Below are 24491 nucleotides of genomic sequence, written 5' to 3'. Positions count from 1 at the left end.
AGCTTATTTTGAGGAGGAGATGCAATGACAAAAGCCAACTGCTTTTTACCCTATCAAATTACTTGACCACACAGACTTGCAATTAGGTTTTTTTGTACCACCCTTATTCCTGCTGATGCCCACAAGTCTTTCCCAGAAAAAACAGACAGATCGTGAAATGGAAACTTCAAAGGATATTTTATTTAAACGTTTTGTAAACAGAATTTATGCTCACAGCTTCCGCAACAGCGAGAGTTCACTTCAACCTCCCAGCACAGCCCAGTGGCCTGGGACACTTCCTCAGACAAACCAGTGGCTTGAGTTGAAGTCAGACCTGAGGAGGTCCCTTCTTTCCCTCCTAGAAGCCAGTTCCAAGAGGGGTGCACGGTGGGAGGGCACCACAAAAAAGAAAGCTGGGAGGGAAGAGCATGCAGGTAGTAAAAAAAAAAAAAATAAGAGGAAGAGGTGGGAAGGTGGGTGTATTCAATAGCAGCGAGGATTGGAGGTAGACCCGTTGTGGGTACTGAAAAGTGTTCCGAAAAAAATAAAAAATTGTAAATGAATAAAATCCAGATATCGATTTTTAAAATTTGGAAGAGGAAATTGCCTACCTATTCTCGCCAACAATCCCAGTTTCCTCATTCCTGTCCATGCAATGTACAACAATAACGTTTCATGTCTATCAGTGACTACATACTGTTATTGTGGCTGAGATACTGTGGCTAATATTGGCTAATGTATTGTGATTAATGATGGCTAATACTATATCTGAAATACTATGAAAATAATGAAAGAGATGGGAAGGAGCGGGGAGGATTGGGCAAGGATAAAATGGGTTGAGGAGGTCATAGAGTTAGAGTACTTCAGGTTCAGACCTGGCTGACCTGCATCTGCTTAAGAGTCTCTGAGAATCTGCAGAGGCCTCCTTGTGGCTCTTAGGAGCATTTGTCTTAGGAGCAGTATGGAGAGCAATGCTACACTCTGGCTATGTCTGGGTACAGAAGGTACCAATCGTCATCAATAGCCATAACCAGTTGCTGTCAATAATCACAGAAAACTGCTATCAAAACCCACAGCCAATCACCATTGATACCCATAGGCAACTGATGTTGACAGCCTATAGCTACCATCACTCAAAAGTCCCCCATCTAGACTAGGGTCTGGTTGGTGGGGGGGCAGGATGAGTAGATGGGAGGGAAGAGAGCTAGTTGAGAGGGGGGTATAGCACCAGTCCAGGAAGAGCTACACTTTCTCCTTCCTGGTCATTCTAGAGTTAAGAGAAAGCCCTAGGGTGGGGCAGGGGAAAGATGAAGCCCCTAGTCCCCTTCCTCCAGGGTGCCCCCTTAATAACCGGGAGCAACCTGATCCCTAGGCCTTGGTTAGCAAGAACTGCGATGACCTGGGGCTATTCCTGAAGGATTCTTTGCCAAGTCCAAAACCAGAAATCCTTATCTGTAACTAAAAACTGGCAAAAGGAAGGAAGGGAAGGTGGGGTCCACCCCTTTTGATCAATGTTTCTGTTACAGGATTCCACTGGGTCTTAGTTTCTGGTGAGCCAGGGCTACTGCATAATAGCGCTGGAAGCGGACCAGGAGCACGGGCACCAGCAAGACACCAGTGCACATGCCCACAGTGGCTGTGACAGCAGCAGTCAGCTGGCCCAGAGCAGAGAGAGGATAGATGTCCCCATAGCCAACAGTGGTGAGTGTTATCACGGTCCACCACAGACACGTGAAGATGTCTCCAAAATGGGGCTCTCCTTGACCTGGCGTGGACATGCCCAGGAGCTCCCCATAGAGGAGGAGTAAGCCAAAGAATAAGATTTCAGCCACCCAAATCAGGAGAAAGGCACACACCTCTTTCCAGGACGAGTGCAGGGTGTGAACCAGAACTCTCAGGGCCAGGGACTTTTCCAGGAAGCCCAGCAGGCGAACCAGCTTGAGGACATAGAGAGAGCGAATGGCCCCAAGCGTCAGGCTTAGTCGGGGTTGCCCTTCAGCCTTTTCACCCAACACCAATTCCACTAGCACAGGGAACAAACAGAAAATGTCAGCCAGATTCAGAGGGCTGCATAGGAAGCGCACCTTATCAGGGCAGGAAATGGCCCGAGCAAAGAGCTCAGTTCCAAACCAAAGGGCACAGAGCAGCTCCAGGTAGAGCAGATGGGGGGCACGGTGGAACACAAGACCATGGTTCGGCTGTGGCTGTGACTGCGGCTGCTGGTGGTTTTCCCTAGCCCCTACCCCATGTCCCATGGGAGTGAAGTTGGCAGAGAAGTAATCCAGCTGGACCTCTGTCTCTTGGAAGAAGATGACCAGGGCACACACGGTGAAGAGTGTGGAGATCAGGGAAAGGCACTGTGGGAAGAGCGGCATGTCAGAAGTCACCTCATATACCAGCCATCCCCACTCCCACCCTTCTTTGCCTCCCTTTTGGAGTGATCCCTTCAAAACACCCTGGAGGTCTGTAGATTCCGGCCCCAATCACCATGCCATACACGATTAATGAGTTACCTTGGCCCCCAGGGAAGACCGGGGTTGATCAAGAAGCACCCAGAGCCATGGCTTCCAAGAATTCCGCAGCCCCTGGCTTTCGACGGGGTTCAGCAGAAGGCGTTCGTCCACGTGGGCATTCTCACAGGCCTCCCAGGAGAGGAAGTCCTGGGTACGGATCTCCCTGCCACTCAGCTTGAGCCAGCAGCAAGGTGCCAGCGGCGCTTCCGCCAGGCCCCAGTAAGCCAACTCCTCCTCTAGGACATCCCGACAAACGTCGGCAGGACAGTGCAGCTGCCGAGTACGGTAATAGCCCAGCACATAGCCAAAGAGCTCAGGATTTCGGTCAAAGAAAAACTCCCGGACCGGTGGGCCCTGAGCAGCTGGACTGCCAGGCGGTGGTGGCTCGGTCAGCTTGTAGAGGCGGGTGCCTGGAAAGGCCCGCACGGTGCTGACGTAGGTCTCGTGGCGCATGCCCCCCACATTCAGGATCAGTTTATCGTCCGAGCCCTCCATGGTAAACCGTGAGCCTGCTTCTCGGCTGGCTCGGATCCGCTGGCAAGAGGAGGGATGACAGGGGTTAGGATGGAGTCGTCCTGCCTTTCTCTTCCTTCCAAGGCTTAGCCAGGGCAGGGAGGGGACTAGGGGCCACAGTAGTGATGTGGCAGCCCAGGCACCCAAGGGAGACTACCCCAGGCGGGGGTGCTGGGGGCGCCTCTTCCTTCTGGGTCTTCAGGAATCAGGAGGACAGCAAGCTCTCAGGTGTGGTCACAGTGATTGGCCAGTCTCTCCTGGGCCCAGCAGTTCCAGGAGAAAAACCAGCCTAGCCTGGAAACAGATGTCTTTCAGGGGGCTTTTAGGAGATGTCTTTCTGGTGGCTCGGAGAGAAAAACAAAAATGTGCCACGGTATACAGCAGGGGCAGTCACAGACAGGCAACCGCAGACTAAATGGCCAAGATAGGGACGGAGATATCTCTTAATCCTGTGACATCACTTTGAAAACTTGGGGTGGGGTGGGGTGGGGTGGGGAAGCGAGCAAAAATAGGAGTCACCAAGGGAGGTGAAGAGCTGGGGGTAGGGGGTGAAGATGGGGAGGGGGTGACCGTGGAAGCTGGAGTGCTTTAGAGATCCCTAGGCCTCCACAGGGAGTAGGAGGTGCCTGACTTGAGAAACTGGCTGGGGGGTCGGCAGACCTGACAGCGGTGGTTTTTGACTCCGACTCCCCTGGCACCTGGTCCCGGGCACTCCTCAGCAGCAGCGCCACCAGCAGCATCAGCAGGAACAGCCTCTGTGGATCTCTCTACTGGGCGCCCGAAAATTGCTTTGGGCTTAATGAGTTCCTTGCCTGGGAAAAGAGAGATAAGAACGGGGGAGGGGGAGGGGAGGAGAGAGAGAGAGAGAGAGGGAGGGAGAGAGAGAGAGAGAGAGAGAGAGCAGGAGAAGCACAGACAGGCAAACCAAGGAGGGTCAAAACACCTACTCAGATCAGCATTTCAGTGACCCCTATCCTCTGACAGGCAGCCTGCCTGGGCCTCCCACATTTGTCGCTGATGGCACAAAAGGGCACAGGCAAGCACTTGCAGCCCAGGAAGCTCCCTCTACCCACACCAGCCCCTGCTCACTTACTTGGCTGTTTTGCATGGTCCACAAAAACTGGCAGTGAAGGGACTGGAGGCAGTTGGTTGGGCGGCGGGGCCGGGGGTGGTGGCGCTGGTGGTGTGGCTGGTGTGGCTGGCGTTGCCGCCGCCTCTGGAGTTCGTGGCTGCTCCTGCATGGAGAGATCTCAGGCCCCAGGCCCAGGGTGTGCTCATGGAAGAGCTGGCGAGAAGCTGGAAGTTTTCCAGGAGCCTCTCGTTCCTGCTGTGGCCCGAAGAGCAAGTGTGGAGAGGCAACAGCGGGATCCAGAGCTATATGTGCCCCACCCCCAACCCCCCCTGTTCAAGGAGGCCGTCCTGGCCCCCAGCCTGCTTGGAATCAGAAAAGCGACCCTGGCCAACTTTGCTGCTCCCTCCTCCCCACCCCCCTCAGTTCCCGCCCTGAGTAGAGGGAGGGGAGGAGGCAGCTGGAGGAAAAACAGGAAGTTAGGTGGTCAGGCTCCAGCCCAGAGGCCACCTCACAAAACCAGTTAATATTTGGAACAACTTATTCCCCGCCCCCACCCTACCCCCACCCAGGCCTGCTCTAACTCCCCACCCTCCCCCGGTTCCAGTACAGTCCTCCTATCAGAAGCCTGCAAAAGAGTAAGGGGCGTTGGAGGAGCGGGAAGCCAGATGTGCTCCTGGCTGCAGCTAGCTATTTCTGCCCACTCATTTTTCTTCCCTTTTCTCCATAGGCCCTGGTGCCAAGAATGGGGGTAGGGACAGGAGAAGGGGAGAGGCAGGGGAACGAGCGAAAAGCCTGCTTGCCTGTGGCCTGTGTCAGACCTGGCAGAGAGCCCAGCTGCTTTGAGACAAGCCATATACACTCCCCCTGTTCTCATGCCTCACCCCTGCCTCCAGGACGCCCTCCCTGAAGAGTAGGCCATTCTCCTAGTTGTGCTACTGAGGAGAGTTTGCCGTTGGAGCACCCAGATGATTCTAAATTTCAGGGTAATCTTTAACCCCATCCCATGGCCCAGCCTCCATTCTTCTGTTTGACCACCAGTCCAGAAATTTCTGAGGAATGAACATTCCTAGTATACTCCAATACTCTCCGCAACTTGTCTTTTTCAGTCCATCCCTCAGAAACAGGGTTGAGCTGGACTGAGAGTTGCAAAACGTGTAAGCAGGCTCCTGGCTGCTCTCCCCTCAGGGTCACTGCGTTGCTGTGGAGCTGGTGGAAGAGGGCGGTCCTCTCAGTGGACTTCAGGGCTAGAATGAGGGCAGAGGGCAGTAGTGACAAACACAAAGCGCTGCACGGGCGTCTGAGTTGAACTGTGGCTGGGCTCAGCTCTGTGCAGTCTGATCCTTAACTCAGCTAGGAGGGGCAGACAATAACTTGGCCATTTGGGAGCTTTCCAGTGGGGAGCACAGAGGCAGCAACTTCCCCACTTCCCCTCGCCCCATCCCCTTCTCACATGTCTTGCCCCTCATCCGCTCTAGCCACTTTGCTTCTTGATTTCCTAAACCTGCTGATCCGAGGTTTGCATACAGTCTCTCTCTCTCTCCAGAACACTGTTCTATCTCATCCAAATATTTTTTCATCCATATACATCTCTAATGTCACCTCCTGAGGGAGCCTTCATTACCCCCCCCCCCCCCCCAGCGCACACCCATGCCAGAGTCCTGTCTTGTGCATTCTCACAACCTTCTTTGGGGTTTTTGTTCCTGGAGCACTTTTCTCACTTGAACAGTATTAACATATGTGTCTGTTGCCACTGTAACAGGTTATCCCATACTTAGTGGCTTAAAACAACATAAATCAGAAATCCAAAACAGGTCTCACTGAACTAAAATCCGAGTGTGGGCAGGGCTCCATTCCTTACTGGAGACTCTAGGGGAGAATTTGTTTCCTTGTCTTTTGCAGCTTCAAGAGGCTGCTTGCGTCCTTTAGCATGTGGTCCCTTTCCTCCATCTTCAAAGCCAGCTGAGTCCTTCTCATACTTCATCCTCTGATCTCCTCCCCTGTCCCACTCTCACTTCTAAGGACTTTTGTGATGGCATTGGGCCTGGATAGATAATCCTATTATTTTAGGGCTATCTGATTGGTGGCCTTAATTCTACCTGAAACTTTAGTTTCCCTTTGTCCTGTAAGAGAACATGTCCAAATGTTCTGGGGAATATACCAGCTGCCAACCAGCATCCCATATAGGCGCTGGTTCGAGTCCCAGCTGCTCTAGCTCTAATTCCAGCTCTCTGCTATGGCCTGGGAAAGCAGTAGATGACCCAAGTCCTTGGGTCCCTGCACCCATGTGGGAGACCCAGAAGAAGCTCCTGGCTCCTGGCTCCTGGCTTCGGATCAGTGCAGCTCCAGCCATTGTGGCCATTTAGGGAGTGAACTGGCAGATGGAAGAAATCTCTCCCTCTCCCTCTCCCTCTCCCTCTCCCTCTCCCTCTCCCTCTCCCTCTCCTTCTCTCGTTCTGTGTAACTCTGATCTTCAAATAATGAATAAATCTTAAGAAAAAGATTTATTTCTTTATTTGAAAGGCAGAGATACTGAGAAATAGAAGGGAATAGATGGATCATCCATCAGCTGGTTCACTCCCCAGATGGCCACAACAGCCAGAGCTGGACCAGGAGCTTCTTCCAGGTCTCCCTTGTGGGTGAAGAAGCCCAAGGACTTAGACTTTCTTTTGATTTCCCAGGCGAATTAGCAGGGAGCTGGATCAGAAGTGGAGCAGCTGGATGGCTGGTGGCTTAACCTGCTACACCACAGTGCTGGCCCCAGGTAAGGTCTTTAAATCTTCTACCATCTAGTTCTCTGGAGGGAATAGGAGAGTGGAATAGCCATTGCAGAAAGATCATCTTTGCTGAGGGTGCCTTCCCAGGCTCCCCTCTTGTAGACTCCCCCTCCTTTGATCTACCAGGCTTCCAGTCAGGCCTGCCTGCCCCACTATCACTCCATCTTGTGCATGTTGGAAAACTGGAACTGTCTACAGCTTTGAGAATCTGTCCCTTACATTCTTCATAGAACTGAGCGTGAAAAAAGAGGTTTGTAGGAGTCCGCGCTGTGGCATAGCAAGTAGAGCCACTGCCTACAACGCCAGCGTCCCTTATGGGTATTGGTTTGTATCCCAGCTGCCCCACATCCCATCCAGCTCCCAGACAATGCACTAGAGAAAAGCGGCGGAAGAAGGTCCAAGTGCTTGGGTCCCTGCTACCCACATGGGAGAACCAGTTCGAGCTCCAGGCTCCTGGCTTCAGTCTGGCCCAGCCTGGTAATTATAGCCATTGTGGGGTGGGGGGTGGAAACCAGTGGATGGAAGATCTCTCTCTCTCTCTCTCTCTCTCTGTCTGTCTTTCTCTCTCTCTGTCTCTCTCTCTGTCTCTCTCCCTCTCTTTCTCTGTAACTCTGACTTTCAAATAAATAAATAAATCTTTAAGAAAGTCCATAAACCCAGAATATGGCCCCAATCCATTTTTTCAAATTCTTCTCCCACTCCAACGCCATTCTTCTTGCCACCTCAGACTACTCCCTATTACTCCTCCCAAAAGTATAAATACAGCCATCCTCCTGTCTTTTCCCAGTGCCTGCTTTTGCTTCTGCCTCCTGCCCTACTTGTCTCCCAACCCCTCTTCCTCCCACTCTAGCCATGTATACATCTGGTCATTTGCCTTTTTTTTTTAACCATTGAAAATTTTTATTTAGAATGGTGTAGAAACCAGTATTTCTGGACAATCACTAGAATTTTCTTTGTAATTAAAATATCTTGTCTTTTTTAAAAAGATTTTTTAAAATTTATTTTGAAAGAGTTATAGAAAGGCAGAGATAATGAGAGAGAGAGAGAGAGAGAGAGAGAGAGAGATGTCTTCCATCCACTGGTTCACTCCCCAAATGGCCGCAAAGGCGGGAGCTGGGACAATCCGAAGCCAGGAGCCAGGAGCTTCTTCCATGTCTCTCATGCAAGTGCAGGGGCCCAAGCACTTGAGCCATCTTCTACTGCTTTCCCAGGTCATTAGCAAGGAGCTGGATTAGAAATAAAGCAGCTGGGACTCGAACCAGCGCCCATATGGAATGCCAGCACCTCAGGTGGATGCTTAACCTACTACGCCATAGTACTAGCCCTTATCTGGTCATCTTTCAAAGCCCAGCTACCTTGATTCCTGTCTATGAGAGCTTCCTTAGTACCTAGTGAGAATTTATCCCTCTTTCCTTCCTGACCCCTAGCAGTTTGTAGTTATATTTAACATAGACTCCATTCTCCTTTGTGTGCCTATTGTTTGCTTACTCATCTACTTCCCCAGTGAGTAGTAAATACCCTTGTGGTTTATTTGTGTCCTACTTACCATTCACTCTACTCTTACATCAAATTCATGGTCACCACAGTTCATCACACCAAGCACCAAATTCATGGTCAGTCGGTGTTTACTCAGCAAATGAATGACTCCATCATCTTTTCCTTGGCATCATGGAAGGCTCAGGAGAAATCCTGGTGCATGTGTTGCACAGCACTCCTGCTTCCCTAAACCTCTGCCTCTTCACCTTTAGCTCCGTATACATGCCTTGAACCTTGCCCTCTGTGTGGCCTGGAGGCCCAAAATTACATCACTGCAGGGTTACGAAGCTGGAAGGGACTTCAGGGGCCCCAGCTGCCTCCCATTTCACACAGCAAGGGATTTGTCCAAGCACTCTCATCATGTCAACAACCTAGTCAGAACTAGATCCTTGAAAAGTTTTCAGGCTTTTAAACTTGATTTTGCATGCAGCCACCTCCCATTAACCATGCGCAGAAAAGTGGGTGAATGGTGCCACACAGTGGCTGAGAGGCTTAGCTTCACCTAAGGGTCTTGTTCCTCGAAAGTGGAATTCCCAACCATACCCTGCTCTCCCTGTAGGGTGAGGGGACAGGCAGGTCACCTTCCAGGAGTAACGCACAGGATATCTACATAACTGCAGCTTCTATAGGGAGGAAACAGGACCCCACCATGTTGTCCAGTGTCTTTGCCAGGAAGGGTGGGGAGTGGGGGCTGCAGGCAGCTTGGAGTCAGATAGCAGGCTTCCTAAAGGGGCTGGGAAGAAGGGACTCAAACTTTCACTGTAAGACCCAGCTCTGAAAGCTGCTCCTTCGGCCTGTGGTGCTGGGCTGGCTACTTCACTATCTCTTTGCCACATCTGGTCTGCTGAGAACTGGCTTCACAACCTGACACAGACTTCTGTCTCCAGAACATGGAGACCCAAAAACCCAGGGCTCAAGCCCTGAGAGGAGGTAGACACTTCCAGATTGTTTCAATAGGAGTTTTAAACAGCTAGTTTGGAGGTTCAGAAGCTGAGCCTTTCCTTCTTTGCAGATAGAATTGCACTCTAGTTGACCCCTCAAGCCTTCCTGTTCCAGCTCCTAATGTAGGAATTTTCTGCATTATGGGTTAGAGGAAATGGAGGTTTAGGCTCAGGCAGCAGAGGGAAAGGGGGACAGGTTTCATGTCATCTGCCAAGATCTGACAGCATGCCTCATCTGGGAATGGAGATTCTTGGAAGTTTAGGAGAAAACAAGAAGCTCCCTAGGGTTGAAACTAGGCCAGGGCCACCTGCTTGGCTCGTCTAGTGAGCTGTCATCCTTGACCCCAGGTTGGCCTATGGCTGGATGCCTGGATGGAAGGAAAGTAAAGGGAGGAGTTGGGTCGCCAGGAAAATGAGGCCTGGCCCTAGCCGAGTTCCGGAATGAAATTGGGGGCAGATGACTGAAAATCAGGCAGAGGCCCAACAACAAATCAGGCAAGAGTCCTAGGGTAAATGAATCTTTCTTCATACCTCTCCATCTGGGTGGCGAGTTCCATGAATCTATTCAAAAGATGGGGCCCTGGGTGAGCTGGTTTCTGGCAGCCTGAGGTTGGAGGGGTGCTTAGAAAACTGGGTAAAGGGAGGAAAGGATGATAAAGAGGTGGAAAATGGAGTGCACTGGGATGTGAAAAGGGCTTAGGCAGGGTGCCGAAGCATATTTTGTGGCCTGGGAAGGAATTTATGCAGCCAAATGATGTTTAAATGAAATGATCTTGAAAATCAATTTCCTGGTTGGCTTGGAACTCCTAGAAATAAAGCAAGACACTGTCCCCCATGCCAAAGACTCAGTTCACAAGTGCCTCTTCCATGTACTCCACTCCTCAGGCCCAGAGCACATGATGCCACTATCCCCTGGAGTTGGCCCCCTACCTCATAGGGGTGTTAGTTCTGGAGCTGGGATGATTTTAACACTTGTTACTAAACCCTTTATATCTATAGAGTGTTCCATATACAACATGTCAACTGCCTTTCAACATCTAACACTCAGTTAGAACACAGGGGACAATCTGATCTTGACAGGTTATCATTTATATGGTCATGTAACTACCACCCCAAAGTTCTATTAGGTTGATGGGACATGGAGAGTTGCCTCCATTTTGTAGATGAAGAAAATAAGGCTACTTAGACTTAAAAATCTCAATGCTGGAGGGATCTCAGATCATTATAGTCAAAATCACATTTTGATACTCAAGTCTCACCTCTTTTTATTTCATAATACCCATTTCCAGTGACTGAGTAGCAGTACTTCCCCACAGCAACCCGGAAGTCACCATGATCTCAACCAGGCTTTGACTTTTTTAAAAAGATTTTCTGTATTTATTTGAGAGGTAGAGTTACAGACAGTGAGAGAGAGAAACAGAAAGAAAGGTCTTTCCTCTGCTAATTCACTCCCCAAATGGCTGCAACGAAGGGAGCTGAATCCAGGAGCAAGGAGCTTCTTCTGGGTCTCCCACGTGGGTGCAAGGGCCCAAGGACTTGGGCCATCTTCTACTGCTTTCCTGGGCCATAGCAGAGAGCTGGATCAGAAGTGGAACAGCCAGGACTCAAACCAGTGCCCATATGGGATGCCGGCACAGCAGGCAGAGAATTTTCCTACTGTGCCCCAGCGCCGGCTCCAAGCTTTGACTTTTGAACTAGGAACCCAGTATAGGCTAAGTGTAGAGAAGAGCTGGTACTTCCTTGACGTTAGGGTGTTTATTATTTTCCAAGTTGGGGATTCTTACATGGTTTTATCTGACTTGCATAAGATATTGTCTTATGATGTAGTAAATCAAGACTTCAAGTGGGGAGGGACCAAAACCATCTGAACACAGGGAAGAAATAATAAGTCAAGAAGTATTGAAAATAGGCTTTTATTCTGGCAAAGCATCTGGCCCAGGGTGAGGGGGGCATAGGGTGGGGCTGGGGTGGGAGGGAATTGGGAAATGTTAGTAATTCCATGGAACCTAGAAGACTTGGCTATCTAGCCAGCCTGGGATTAGGAGTCTGCCATCTGCAGAAGATAGCAGTCTTGAGGTCTGATCCCAATCTGGGGGACCTTACTCCATTTGGGTCATTTTGTGCAGACCATTCAGATTAGCAGTTGCTACTTTGTGGATAAGCTTCTTATGCTTTGTCAGAATGTCAAGGACAGGTCGGCACCGCGGCTCACTAGGCTAATCTTCCTCCTGCGGTGCCGGCACACCGGGTTCTAGTCCCAGTCGGGGAACCGGATTCTGTCCCGGTTGCCCCTCTTCCAGGCCAGCTCTCTGCTGTGGCCAGGGAGTGCAGTGGAGGATGGCCCAATGTCCTTGGGCCCTGCACCCGCATGAGAGACCAGGAGAAGCACCTGGCTCTTGGCTTCGGATTAGCACAATGCGCCAGCCACAGCGGCCATTGGAGGGTGAGCCAACGACAAAGGAAGACCTTTCTCTCTGTCTCTCTCTCTCTCTCACTGTCCATTCTGCCTGTCAAAAAAATATTAAAAAAAAGAATGTCAAGGACAAATAAGAAAAGAAGGAGCCCAGCAGCCTTCTAGCTATGGGTAGAAGCTCTGGAGTTGGAGGGTAGAAGGGTGGTGTCCAGAACCATAAAAGTTAGCTACAATTGTGTCAGTGTTGTTATTATGTAAGTAATGGCCATAATACACAAGGCTACTATTAGTAGGACAACTGGGGCCAGGGAAGAGTCATTGTCTACATGACATTAAAACTACACAGACTGTTTGGTCAGTTTCAGTCAATTTGATTCACCTGATTGATTCAGTGGAAAATAATCAGTCAAGCTTCTTGGCATGAAGCTGGCCAAATAAACAGTTCCTGCAACTAAAGTTTTTCATTTTCCACTCCTTAGTTTTTGCTTCATACAGACACTAAGTCTGGGCCTGGCTTGATTTTCTGGTGTTCTCACTCACCTAGATGCTCAGCATGGAGGCAAGAGGCAGTCCTGTGCCTATGCCATGCCATGGCCCCATAGCTGTTCCCTTTGCCCATCCTGCTCTTGCCAGGCCTGCCCCCTCCCTCGAACCAAAAACAGTACCCTGTGGGAAATAGTTTGGAGCCATCTCTCTTTTCCCTCTCTCCTCTTCCTCCCTCTTCTCCCTCCCTATCTCCCTTCCATGGAAATATGAAGAGCCCTGGGTGCCTAATCAAGGACTAAGTCCCTTTTACACTGCTGCCTGTCTGCTGGCAGGGGCTTCATCTCATCCAGCCTACCTACTCACTGGTCCCATAACTCATTGTCCCATAACTCCTTCCTTGGGGAGACCCAAGGCAGCAGTAGGAATGGCAGTGATTTCCTTTCCTTCTTTTGAAAGGGAGACGAGAGCCATTCCCATGGTGAAGAAAGCAGTCTTCTTGTTCCTTGCACTGCGCCCTTTTTAGAAGGAACAATCTGCTGAAGCGGCCTTGGTAGAATTTAAAGAAACATAAAGCAAGCTATTTTTCTTTTAAGGAGCAAGAAGAGGGAAGGGAAGGGAAAAGAAAGGAAGAGTGTCTTTCTCAACTAAAGTTGGCTAGCCTGATTCTTGAATTCTCACTGGAATCTCAGCCAAGTTCAGAAGACCCTGAGAAAAATAAATTGCTCTACAACATCTGCATCCTCTCCACCTTGCTGCTTCTCCCCTAGGAGTTTGAAAACCTCCTTTTGAACAACAAATGTAATTGAACGCATTTTTGAAATTTCATTTTAGATACTTGTGGCCAGGGAATAATAGGAAGCTGAATAATGGAAGAATGATGGGGACAGCTGTTGGAGGAGATGAGTAACAGCAGTGGTACAAAACAAGTTAAACAGAAAAGGAATGGAAGATGATTGTGCAGAGGAAGCTAAAAAAAATTTGGGGCTGAACACTTAAAGGAGTCCATTGTCCCATAACCGCTTCTTCCCACTTGGGGATAGAATCTAGTCTAATTAGGGGATGGCACCAGGACATATAGATGGATAAGGTCTGCTTCTTCAGTGAATAGAAGGCCAAAATAGGAAGACCCTTTCCCAACTTCCACAAAAACACTCCACCAAGAAGACATCTAGTGACCACAGCCCTGCTAAAGTATGCATTAGTCAAGTAGACTCAAACAGCTGTATCAGGGATATCAGGGAGCATCCAGGTCACTGTTCCTCTCTCCTTTCCACCACCACTGCCTTGGAGGTAAAGACACCTAAACAGGACTTACTCTACCAAGTCAGCTCTGACTTTGGTGAAGATGAGAGAAAAAGGCTACGAGGGGCCTTCTGTAACAATAAATCCTTAACACAAAGGAATAGGTCCCAAGGGTGGATTTTCAGCATCCTGTTAGGCTAGTAGGGGATAGTTTGAGAATAAAGGGTCCCTAGTATCCCTGTAGCATATCAGAAGATGCTGGACTAGGCAGCTTTAAGATGCAAAACCATAAGTCTGGGCCTTGAAAAAAAGAAGTGAAGACCCTATCCTTTGTTCTCGTGTCTCCATCTCAACAATCCAGATCACTTACTGTTCAGGCCTTACCTTAAAACAGAAAGGCCACACCTTTTTCATCCAGAACCCCAGAAACAGCACAGGACAACAAGTCAACAGTATGTCTTGAAAGGAACAAAAACCCGAGAAGGAAAGGGTTAAGGGAGGATCTTGGTTAACTAGCCCTTTGCCTCCAAGCCAGAGGTTCCCAGATGCTGCTTAAGCAACCAGAGCCAGCCTCAAAGCCCCAAAAGAATGCAGTAACAATTTGAGAAGGGATTTGGGGTTAGAACCAGGGATTTCTCTAAAGAGGCAATGTGCTATGGACAGGACTGCATGGAATATTTCAAAAATCAAGTGTGCTGTCAGCTCAAGACCAGAGCAGTCATTTGCATATTGTTGTGCAAGTATATTCTCTATTTTTTTTTTGACAGGCAGAGTGGACAGTGAGAGAGAGAAACAGAGAGAAAGGTCTTCCTTTGCCGTTGGTTCACCCTCCAATGGCCGCCGTGGCTGGCACACCGCGCTGACCTGAAGCCAGGAGCCAGGTGCTTCTCCTGGTCTCCCATGCGGGTGCAGGGCCCAAGGACTTGAGCCATCCTCCACTGCACTCCCGGGCCATAGCAGAGAGCTGGCCTGGAAGAGGGGCAACCGGGACAGAATCCGGCACCCCGACCGGGACTAGAATTCGGTGTGCCTGCGCTGCTAGGCGGAGGATTAGCCTAGTGAGCCGCGGCACCGGCTTAAGTATATCCTCTATTTAAGCACATTGTTCAGGGATCTGATGCTACACTCTAATTTTTCTTGAAAATCAGGCCTACATGTCATCTAGCTGATTGTGCATGTAGTCTTGCATATATGAAACCTTCAACAACTCCTCTTCCAACTGTTCTGGGAGATGGGAAGGCCAAGTTAGAATAAATACATTTTACAGCTGAAGTAAACCAAGGTAAAAGTGGTAAAGAGATTTGCCTGAGGTGGCAGAATTGAGAAGGAAAAAAAAAATGGAACAAACCTAAGTTTTCTAAACTCCCAAGCCAGTGTTCTGTCCCTGTATTTTCATTCTTTTTTTAAAAAGGATTTCATTTATTTACTTATTTATTTGGGAGTTAGAGTTATAGACAGTGAGAGGTAGAGACAAAGAGAGGTCTTCCATCCACTGGTTCATTCCCCAGATGGCCACAACAGCTGGAGCTGCGCCGATTTGAAGCCAGGAGCTTCTTCCCAGTCTCCCACTCAGGTGCAGGGGCCCAAGGACTAGGGCCATCCTCCACTGCTCTCAGGCCATAGCAGAGAGCTGGATCAAAAGTGGAGCAGCCAGGTATAGAACAGGCGCCCATATGGGATGCTGGTGCCACAGGGTGGCACAGGTGGAGGATTAACCTAACTGCACCACAGTGCCAGTCCCAGTATGTTCATTCGTAGGGTAAATGCTAAAGAGAATAAGACCATCAGGACTCAGACCCAACCCAAAGAATAGGGGAAAGAGGGTTGTAGGAATCAGAATCTTAAAGGTGGAAATTATATGAAGGAAGATGCCCTCAGGTCTGTGTACGGACACACAGGGCTGTCTGAAGCTCTGCATAAATCAGCTGCTTGCAATGGATATAGCTGATGGCCTGGGAAAGGATGACATCCGCTTCACAGAACGTGTTCTCCTTGAAGGGAACAAACATGGGTTTCAATCCGGGGCTTAAGCTCAGTTACCTTTGGGCCAATCCAGGGTCTCAGATGCCATGCCACAGGTCCCTGGCATGGACCCTGTGTTCTCAGAGAGGCATAACAGAATCTAGAACCCCAAAACTTTGTCTAGTCTCAACCATTAAGTCCATCCTTACAAAGTACTTCCAGACACTTTCATAGCCGACAGGCCCCTATCCAAGTTATCCAGCAAAAGAGCTTCTGTAGCTCGAACAACTGGAGGAAATTATCACAGCAGAAGAAGGTAAGTTTGGCAGTCTGTGGAGCAAGGAGGGGGGCGGGCAATGCTGCCCAGCTGTGCTGGCTCCAAGCTATGAGACTCCACCAATAATTCCTCTCCCACTGAATGTACACTGGCCTCCTCTCCCATTCTCTGGAAGAATAGACTAAAGTTAAGCCTCTGGCCTGGGGTTAATTGTAAAAAGTGAGAAAAAGAAGAAAGGTTAAGATGGGACAAGAGACCTTTGAGTCCTGGACAAGAGAGGCAACATGGCAGTTGGGTGAGTCTCAATCAACTTAGATTTTCACCTAGAAATGTACCTAAGAAGCTGAGCCGTGGTGGGGTGGGGGCTGAGTTGGGCTCTATCTAGGCCTCCTTGCTTGGAGAAAAGGCCTCAGGTCACCACAGGGAGCGTGATACCCAGTGACTCTAGACGCTAACTTAAAGTTTGTGCCAATAGATACCAGAGGACTAGAAGGAAGAGAAGGTGACCAGGAGATGGAAGCCTAAGGAGAATTAGTTGAGGGCTGTGAGCTCACCTTCACCACCTTTTTATTCTTGTCTATGAGGTGGAAGAAAAACCAGTGGAACAAGCCTGTGATAAACCTGTTCATGGAGGAAAATGATGTTCCTTTGTTCTGCTGTAGACTACCCATTAAGTTTCCAAACATAGCAACAGTTCTTGCACAATAACAGCCTGGCTCCCATTGAGGCTGAGGGCTGTGCATCCAGGAGCCTTCTGAACCTCTGTCCTAGTTCCCTGCTACACTGCCCATAGCACTCAACCTCTGTCCTCAAGTCTGTAAGAACAGCCCTAAGCGATTCGCCACTGCTCCTCTCGCATGCACACACACTGGGTCGCTCAAATTTACCACCGAACACATTCAACCTGCTCCTTCCTTGGTCAGAAACACTCACTTCCTTGGCTGGATGAATGTGTATGTGTGCATGTGTGTGTGTGAGACACACACAATCAAATATCCACAATTATACATCTATGGACATACAAACTCTCAAACTCTCATACAATATACACATACACACACAACTAAACCTATGCATATACATCCAACCATACTCACAACATTCACTGATACCTTTTGGACATAATGATACTCACAAGCTATCACACATGCCTTCTTTGCGTACACACACACACACACACACACCACATACCTCTATACACCCACAAAGACATAACAACCACACTCATTCATACATACTTTCACCATCTGTGTTACCTACATGCACCTAGTACTTCTTTCACATGTACTCAATGTAAAGATGTGCAAGTATTAATGCATTATATTGCATTTTTCATAAGAAAGAGATCTTTCTTCTTTTGCAGTCCATTTCTAAAAATTTTTATTTGTTCATTTGAAAGGCAGAGGTGGGAGTGTGTGTGTGGGAAAAGAGAGAGAGAGAGAGAGAGAGCAAAATACTGCATGAAAGTAAATTATACCTAAAGGAAGATATTCAAGGGGTCTCCAAAAAGTTCATGGAAAATGCATGTAATGAAAAAACTATGCATGGATTTCAAATATTTTTTACACCAGATGAACTCATTTTTTAAAAATTTTATTTATTTGAGAGGTAGAGTCACAGACAGTGAGAGGGAGGCAGAGAGAAAGGTCTTCTGTCCGCTGGTTCATACCCCAAATGGCTGCAATGGCCAGAACTGCGCCAATCCAAAGCGAGGAGCCAGGGGCTTCTTCTGGGTCTCCCACATGGGTGCAGGGGCCGAAGGACTTGAGCCATCTTCCACTGCTTTCTCAAGCCACAGCAGAGACCTGGATTGGAAGAGGAGCAGCCAGGACTAGAATCGGCACCCATATGGGATGCCGCCGCTGCAGGCGGTGGATTAACCTACTGCACCACAGCACCAGCCCCCTTTTTTCTTTTTTTTTAAAAGATTTATTTATTTAATAAATAAATTTATTTAATAAATTTATTTAATAAATAAATCTACAGAGAGGCAGAGAGAGAGAGAGAGAGAGAGAGAGAGAGAGAGAGGTCTTCCATCCACTAGTTCACTCCCCAAATGGCTGCAATGACCAGAGTTGAGCTGATCCTTAGCCAGGAGCCAGGAGCTTCCTCCAGATCTCCCACGTGGGTAGAAGGGCACAAAGACTTGGGCCATCTTCTACTGCTTTCCCAGGCCACAGCAGAGAGATGTATTGGAAGTGGAGCAGCTGGGTCTCGAATCAGCACCCATTTGGGATGCTGGCACTATAGGTGACAGCTTTAACCATTACGCTATGGCGCCCCCCTTCTTTAAGATTTGTTTATGGGATGGCGGAGTTATGGTGTAGCACGTTGACTCTGCCTGCGACACTGGCATCCCATATGAGTGCCAGTTCTTGTCCTGGCTGCTCCACTTCTGATCCAGCTCCCTCCTAATGCACCTGAGAAAGCAGCAGAGGATGACCCAAGTGCTTGGGTTCCTAAACCCACATGGGAGATCTGGAAGAAGCTCCTGGCCCCTACCTTCGGCCTGGCTCTGCCTTGTTTGTTGAGGCCATTTGGGGAGTTACAGAAAGAAAGAGGGAGAGACAAAGAGAAGTCTTCCATTCACTGGCTTACTCCCCAAGATTTGGATTTTAGTCAAACTCTGCCACATTGTCCCTCTCTGGAACTTAATTTTGATTTAAGAAATCTCTCCTCCTCTACTCTTCAGCTTGCCTGTGGTGCCCATTGACCAGTTAGTTGGCCATTGTATCTCTCAGCCTACCTGTCAGAATAGGCACATGATTCTGGGAAATAAATGAAGTCTTCACAGGGAAGCAACTATCCACCATGTTGAGCTCAAAGATGCAAAGGTTCTAGGTGACTGGAGAAAAGATGTGGTAGGCATGTGCAGCCTTCATGGCTTTTTGGTACCCTGCATCAAAGAGCATCTCATACATGGTGTTCATGGCCTGAAAGAAACAGATGGTCATAAATGACGACACAGTCCACCGAGCTGGTGGAGAGAAGGCCTCCTGCATTGGAATGCAGGAGAGATAGTATGTAGGTGGTGTCCCGACACTATCTAACCTCTCTTGTCCTTTTTCTACATAGGAAAAGTAGTTGCTGTCTACCCTGTTCTAACTCTTCAGGTTATCATACAGAATGCAGAAATAATACCTGTGAAGATCTTAGGGGTGCAGATAAGGGAATGTCTAACTGGTTTAGGAGGAGTTGGCCCAAATGCAAGGTCTTCCTTCCACCAGATACTCCCTGGCTTTTGTTAGAGCTAAAATGACTGTCCTTTCTTCTCCACCAAATGTCACCCCTAAGAGTTAATTCTTGTTGCCCAAGCCCCTTAGCTTGGGGAGAGGAGCACTGGAAGAAATTCATAGTCAAAGCTTCCAGATAACAATTTTGGGCCTCCTGGATCTCTTTCAGGCATGACTTTGTCTCCATTTTCTCCAGCAGTAGGAGCAGACCTAGGAATTGGCACCCACCATCTTTCATAGTTCTACCTATAGTCACTAAGGAGCCAGTAGCATCCTCCAGTAGGTGTAGGCCAATTTCAGTGAACACCTAGGTGGGAACACGCACAGGTTATAACACTCATCCATTTTCTCTTTCATCCTTTTTTAAAAATTTATTTATTTATTTGAAAGTGTTAAAGAGAAAGACACACACACACACACACACACACACAGATCTTCCATCCACTGGTTCACTCCCCAAATGGCTGCAAAGGCTAGGGTTGGGCCAGACTGAAGTCAGGAGCCAGGAGCTTCATCCAGGTTTCCCATGTGGTGCAGGGGCCCAAGCACTTGAACCATCTTCTACTGCTTTTCCAGGTGCATTCACAAAGAGCTATATCAGAAGTAGAGCAGCTGGGTCTTGAACCAGTGCCCACATGAGATGTCAGTGTCGCAGGCAGTGGCGTTAGCTGTTATGCTACAGTACCAGCCCCTCATTCATCCATTTCATAAACATTTACAGAGTCCATACTCATAGCCAGACACTGTGTCTGGCATCAGAAACATAGAGAAGATAAAGACCCAGTCCTAGGATTGACATTGAGGCAGAGTAGGTTAAGCTTGGCCTGCAATGCCAGCGTCTCATAATGGAGCACTAGTTCAAGTCCCAGTTGCTCCACTTCTGATCCAGCTCCAGAATACTGAAGCTGGGACATCAGCAGAAGATGGTCCACATGCTTGGACCCCTGCCACCAATGTAGGGGACCTGGATGGAGCTCCAGGTTCCTGAGTTCCATTTGGCCCAGCTCTGGATATGGCAGCCATTTGGGGAGTGAACCAGTGCATGGAAGATCTTTCTCTTCTTCTCTCTATAACCCCTGTCTTTCAAATAAATAAATATTTTTATTTGACAGATAGAGTTAGTGATAGAGAGAGACAGAGAGAAAGGCCTTCCTTCCTTTGGTTCACCCCCCAAATGGCCGCTATGGCTGACGCTGCACTGATCTGAAGCCAGGAGCCAGGTGCTTCCTCCTGGTCTCCCATGTGGGTGCAGGAGCCCAAGCACTTGGGCCATCCTCCAATGCCTTCCCGGACCACAGCAGAGAGCTACACTGGAAGAGGAGCAACCGGGACTAGAACCTGGCGCCCATATGGGATGCCGGCACTGCAGGCACAGGATTAACCAAGTGAGCCACAGCACCAGCCCCCCAAATAAATAAATCTTAAAAGAAGAAGAAGAAGAAAAAAAAAACAGGGCTGCTAATCAAGTCTCAGACACAAGGGAACATTTAAACTGGGTCTTGAACTGAAAGTAGTTTTTCAGGCAAAGAGGATAAGGGTAAGTCTTACTGGAGGAAATGCCATGTACAAAAACAGGCCCAGAAGAATGAAAGGGCATGGTGGCTCATTGCCAGAATAAAGAAAGGAGTTCCATGAACTGAAACGTGAGGGGATATAGAGAGACAGGAAGTAGACGCTAAGGTTTAAAAGACTGATAGAGGCTGGATTTTATTTATTTATTTATTTAAAGATCTATTTTATTTATTTGGAAAAGCGGAGTTACAGAGAGAGACAGAAAGACACACACAAAGAGAGAGGTCTTCCATTTGCTAGCTTACTTCTGCAATGGTCACAATGGCCACGGCTGGGCCAGGCTGAAGCTAAGAGCCTAAAACTCCATCTGGGTCTCCCACGTGGGTGCAGGGGCCCAAGGACTTGGGCCATCCTCTGCTGCTTTCCCAGGCCATAGCAGGGAGCTGGATAGGAAGTGAAGCAGCCGGGAGTTGAACTGACGTCCATATGGGATGCCGATGTCCCAGATGGCTTAAACCACTGCACCATGATACTGGCCCCTTGATTTTATTTTTGTAGACTGATTTTATTTGTTTGAAAGGCAGAGTAACAGAGAAGGAGAGAGAGAGAGAGAGAGGGAGAGAGAGACAGAGAGACAGAGAAACAGAGACAAAGAGATATTCCATCCACTGGCTCAGTCCTCCAACAGCCACAACAGCCAGGGCTGGGTCAGGCTGAAGTCACAAGCCTGGAACTCCATCTGGGTCTGCCACATGGTTGGGTGTGAGGGGCTCATGTACTTGGGCCATCTTCTGCTGCTTTCTCAGGCACATTAGTAGGGATCTGGAAAGGAAGCAGAGCAGCTGTAACTCAAACCGGTGCTACAATATAGGATGCCTGTGTCGTAGGTGGTAGCTTAACTTGTTGCACCACAATGCTACCCTGAGGCTTGATTGTAAAGGGCCTTGAACACAATGCTGAACTGCATTTAAAAAAAAGATTTATTTATTTGAAAGGCAGAGTTACACAAAGAGAGAAGAAGAGAGAAACAAAGAGATAGAGAGATCTTCCATTTGCTGGTTCATTCCCTAAATGGATACAAGGGCTGGTGTTGGGCCAGTCTGAAGAAGGAGCCAGGAGCTTCTTATGGGTCTCCTACATGGATGCAAGTCTTTGGGCCATTTTCTGCTGCTTTCCCAGGTGCATTATCAGGGAGCTGGATTGGAAGTGGGGCAGCCAGGACATGAACTGGTGCCTATATGGGATGCCGGCACTGCAGGTGGCAGCTTATCACACTACGCCGCAGCGCTGGCCCCTGGATTTTTTTTTCTTTTTTTGGACAGCAAAGATTTACCAGAAAATTTTGGGTTAGTGTTTTTTGGCTTTGTTTTGTTTATTTGAGAGAGAGAGAGAACGCCCCCATCTGCTAGGTCATGCCCCAAATGGCCATAACAGTTAGGATGTTTGTGTCCTACATCAGAATACCTGAGTTCGATACCCAGTGCTAATTCCTGACTCCAGCTTCCTACTAATACAGACCGTAGGGGACAGTAGTGATGGTTCAAGTAATTGGGTTCCTGCCATCCATATGGAATACCTGGGTTCAGCTCTAGCCCAGTTCCAGCTGCTGCAGTCATTTGGGGAATGAATTAACAGATATAAGATTCTCTCTTGCTTGCTCTCTCTCTCTCTCTCTCTCTCTGGCTTGTGTCTCTGTCAATTTCTATATGTCTATTTCCATATCTCAAATAAATGAAAAAGGAATTAGGAGACTTCATCCCCTAGAAAATCCAGCTAAGAAAGTAAAAAAAATTAATTAAGTCACCACTGTGACTCAAAGGCAGGATTTCAGGCAGGGGTTGAAAGAATCCTTATGCTTCAGTGATGACTGAGGCATTTGGATTTATGAGGAAGTAACTAGGGCTTGCAACCTTCTCTACAAATTCCTCATAGATTCCTCAAAACTTACTATTGCTAATTAAAACAGCAAATCATTAAACTGTCTACATAAACTGGTGTTATATGTGTGGGAAATGTAAACCCTGATATACTATTTGATAATAATAACAAATAATTTAATGCATGACAAAGGCAAGAGAGGTAGGTAGATAGAGTTGTAAGCAGCCCTTATCTTTTAGAAATACATGCTGAAGAAGTTATGGATGAAATGATATGATATCTAGGATAACTGATTGGGAGAAAGCTGTGAATGAAACTACTAGTCAAGAATTGTTAAAGCAAGCTGATGGGTACATGGGGTTCCATTACCCTATTCTCAATACAGTTGCATAAATTTAAAATATTTTACAACAAAAAGTTTAAAATAAAATTTTAAAAAGGGGTTTTGACAAGAAAGTATAATGAGTGGACAGAAAGATATGGTAGGCATATCCCGGAGTTATCCTGTTCTTTGAACCAAAATCTTTTGTCACAAAGGCACTATTCTGGATTGGATAGTGCCCTACACTTCCCTCATTCAAGTCCTTCCCAGAACTTCAGAATGTGACCTTACTTGGAAATAGGGTTGTTACCGATATAATTGGTTAGGTTAACATAAGGTCATAACAGAGTGGGCTAGGACCTTAATCCAATATGACTGCTGCCCTTATAAGAGGAAAAGGGAGACACAGACATAGAGAGAGAACACCATGTGAAGACAGAGGCAGAAGTTGGAGTTACGCCACCAGAAACCAAACCAAGGAACACCAAGGATTGCCAACAACTACTAGAAGCTAGGAGAAGAGCATGGAGCCGATTCTCCTTCTCGGTCCCAAGAAAGCATCAATACCCTGATTTCAGATTTCTGGCCTCCAGAACTGTGAAGGAATACATTTCTCTTGCTTTAAGCTGCCTAGTGTGTGGTGTCTGTAATGGCAGCTCTAGGAAACTAATAAAAGCATCATTGACTGATATATACTCTCCTAATGGCCACATACCTTGACTGCAGACCCACAGCTCTTCCAAAGTGTGGTCAGGAGCCCCCTTGTCACCTTTCTCACCACCCGCTGAGAACACAGCAGGGCTGATGTGTACATAAGAGGCTAGGGCAAAGCAGTGAAGTCACAGACTAAACATGGCACATACCATCTCTTTGGAGCATTACTTTCACTCAACGTGTACATAATTTAAACTGCTATTTTTATACTAACAGAAACATAAATATAGCGCAGAGTATAATGCAAAAACTGGCATGACTATTTAAGATAAAACGTGAGGCTTCAAAAAAATGTTGAGCCTGTAGCTGGCGCCAAGTCTACACCCCACCCCACCCCCCGCCCCCAGATCCCCAGGGGCTCAAGGACACTTTCCTCTCCTCTGAGATGTCCTTTTGTGGAAATATTTGAAAAGCATTGGCTGAGGAAAATAAACAAATTTAGGGGTGCTAAGCTTGGAAAGTTAAACATAAAGTAAGGAGAACTCCAGATGGATCTAAGATTTAAATGTTACAAAAGAGACTATCTTACCTTTTTTTTGTAAATTTAAAACTTTTCTGAAATAACACATTAAATGATACAAAAAGAAAATCAGGAAAAACTTGCGTAACCTCTGAGTAAAGCAACTTTAAGCATGATGCAAAATCCAAAATTCATGAAAGAAAACAATCATGCTTTTTACTCCATAATATTTTAAAACTTCCACATCACAAAAATATATGTGATATAAAGTCAAACCACAAACAACGAACTAGAAACATATATTCAGAATACAGAAAACAGATAAAGGAAAGACCATTTCCCTCCGTAACAAAGAGATCATATAAATCAATAAGGTTAAGATGAGTAACAATACAAAATAGGAGGGGCGGGCTCTAGTGCTGTCCTTAAGATACAGTTGGAATGCCTGTGTTTGAGCCCTAGCTTCACTTCCAATGCTAATTTCCTGCCAATGTATACCCTGGGAGACAGCGAGTGACAGCTCAAGTACTTGGATCACTTCCAGTCATGTGGAAGACTTGAGTTGAACCCCCGCTCCCGGCTTTGGCTGTTGTGGGCATTGAGAGAGTAAACCAGCAGGTGGAAGATTCAATCTCTCTCTCTCTCTTTCTCTCTCTCTCTCAAA

General features: G+C 47.8%; 2 protein-coding genes across 3 annotated transcripts in view; both read right to left on the bottom strand.

The window, feature by feature from the left end:
- Positions 1 to 153: 153 nt before the first annotated feature.
- On the bottom strand, positions 154 to 4633 carry LOC100338015 (voltage-gated potassium channel KCNC4). 2 transcript variants are annotated; one of them, XM_089324781.1, is made up of 4 exons: positions 4099 to 4633; positions 3666 to 3817; positions 2493 to 3299; positions 154 to 2336 (listed from the first exon to the last, which is right to left on the bottom strand). In XM_089324781.1, exons 3-4 carry the CDS (start codon positions 2985 to 2987, stop codon positions 1500 to 1502), a joined length of 1332 nt encoding a protein of 443 aa, XP_089180907.1. In that variant the 5' UTR covers positions 2988 to 3299; positions 3666 to 3817; positions 4099 to 4633; the 3' UTR covers positions 154 to 1499. The 2 variants fall into 2 exon arrangements, with proteins under 2 accessions (XP_089180907.1, XP_002720104.2); XM_002720058.6 differs by having other exon boundaries at positions 2493 to 3026; positions 4099 to 4575.
- Positions 4634 to 17247: 12614 nt separating this feature from the next.
- ZC3H12B (zinc finger CCCH-type containing 12B) overlaps positions 17248 to 24491 on the bottom strand; it is a 547765-nt gene continuing 540521 nt past the window's right edge. Inside the window, exon 7 of the mRNA XM_089324779.1 lies at positions 17248 to 17513. Within this exon, the coding sequence (XP_089180905.1) occupies positions 17323 to 17513 (191 nt within the window). The 3' untranslated portion in view covers positions 17248 to 17322. The remainder of the gene's footprint in view (positions 17514 to 24491) is intronic.

The sequence above is a fragment of the Oryctolagus cuniculus genome, chromosome X, assembly GCF_051225735.1.
Source record: "Oryctolagus cuniculus isolate XC-2025 breed Fujian yellow rabbit chromosome X, ASM5122573v1, whole genome shotgun sequence".
Lineage (NCBI taxonomy): Eukaryota > Metazoa > Chordata > Mammalia > Lagomorpha > Leporidae > Oryctolagus > Oryctolagus cuniculus.
Note: the sequence above shows the minus strand (reverse complement) of the source record. Positions and strands in the feature narration are given on the sequence as shown.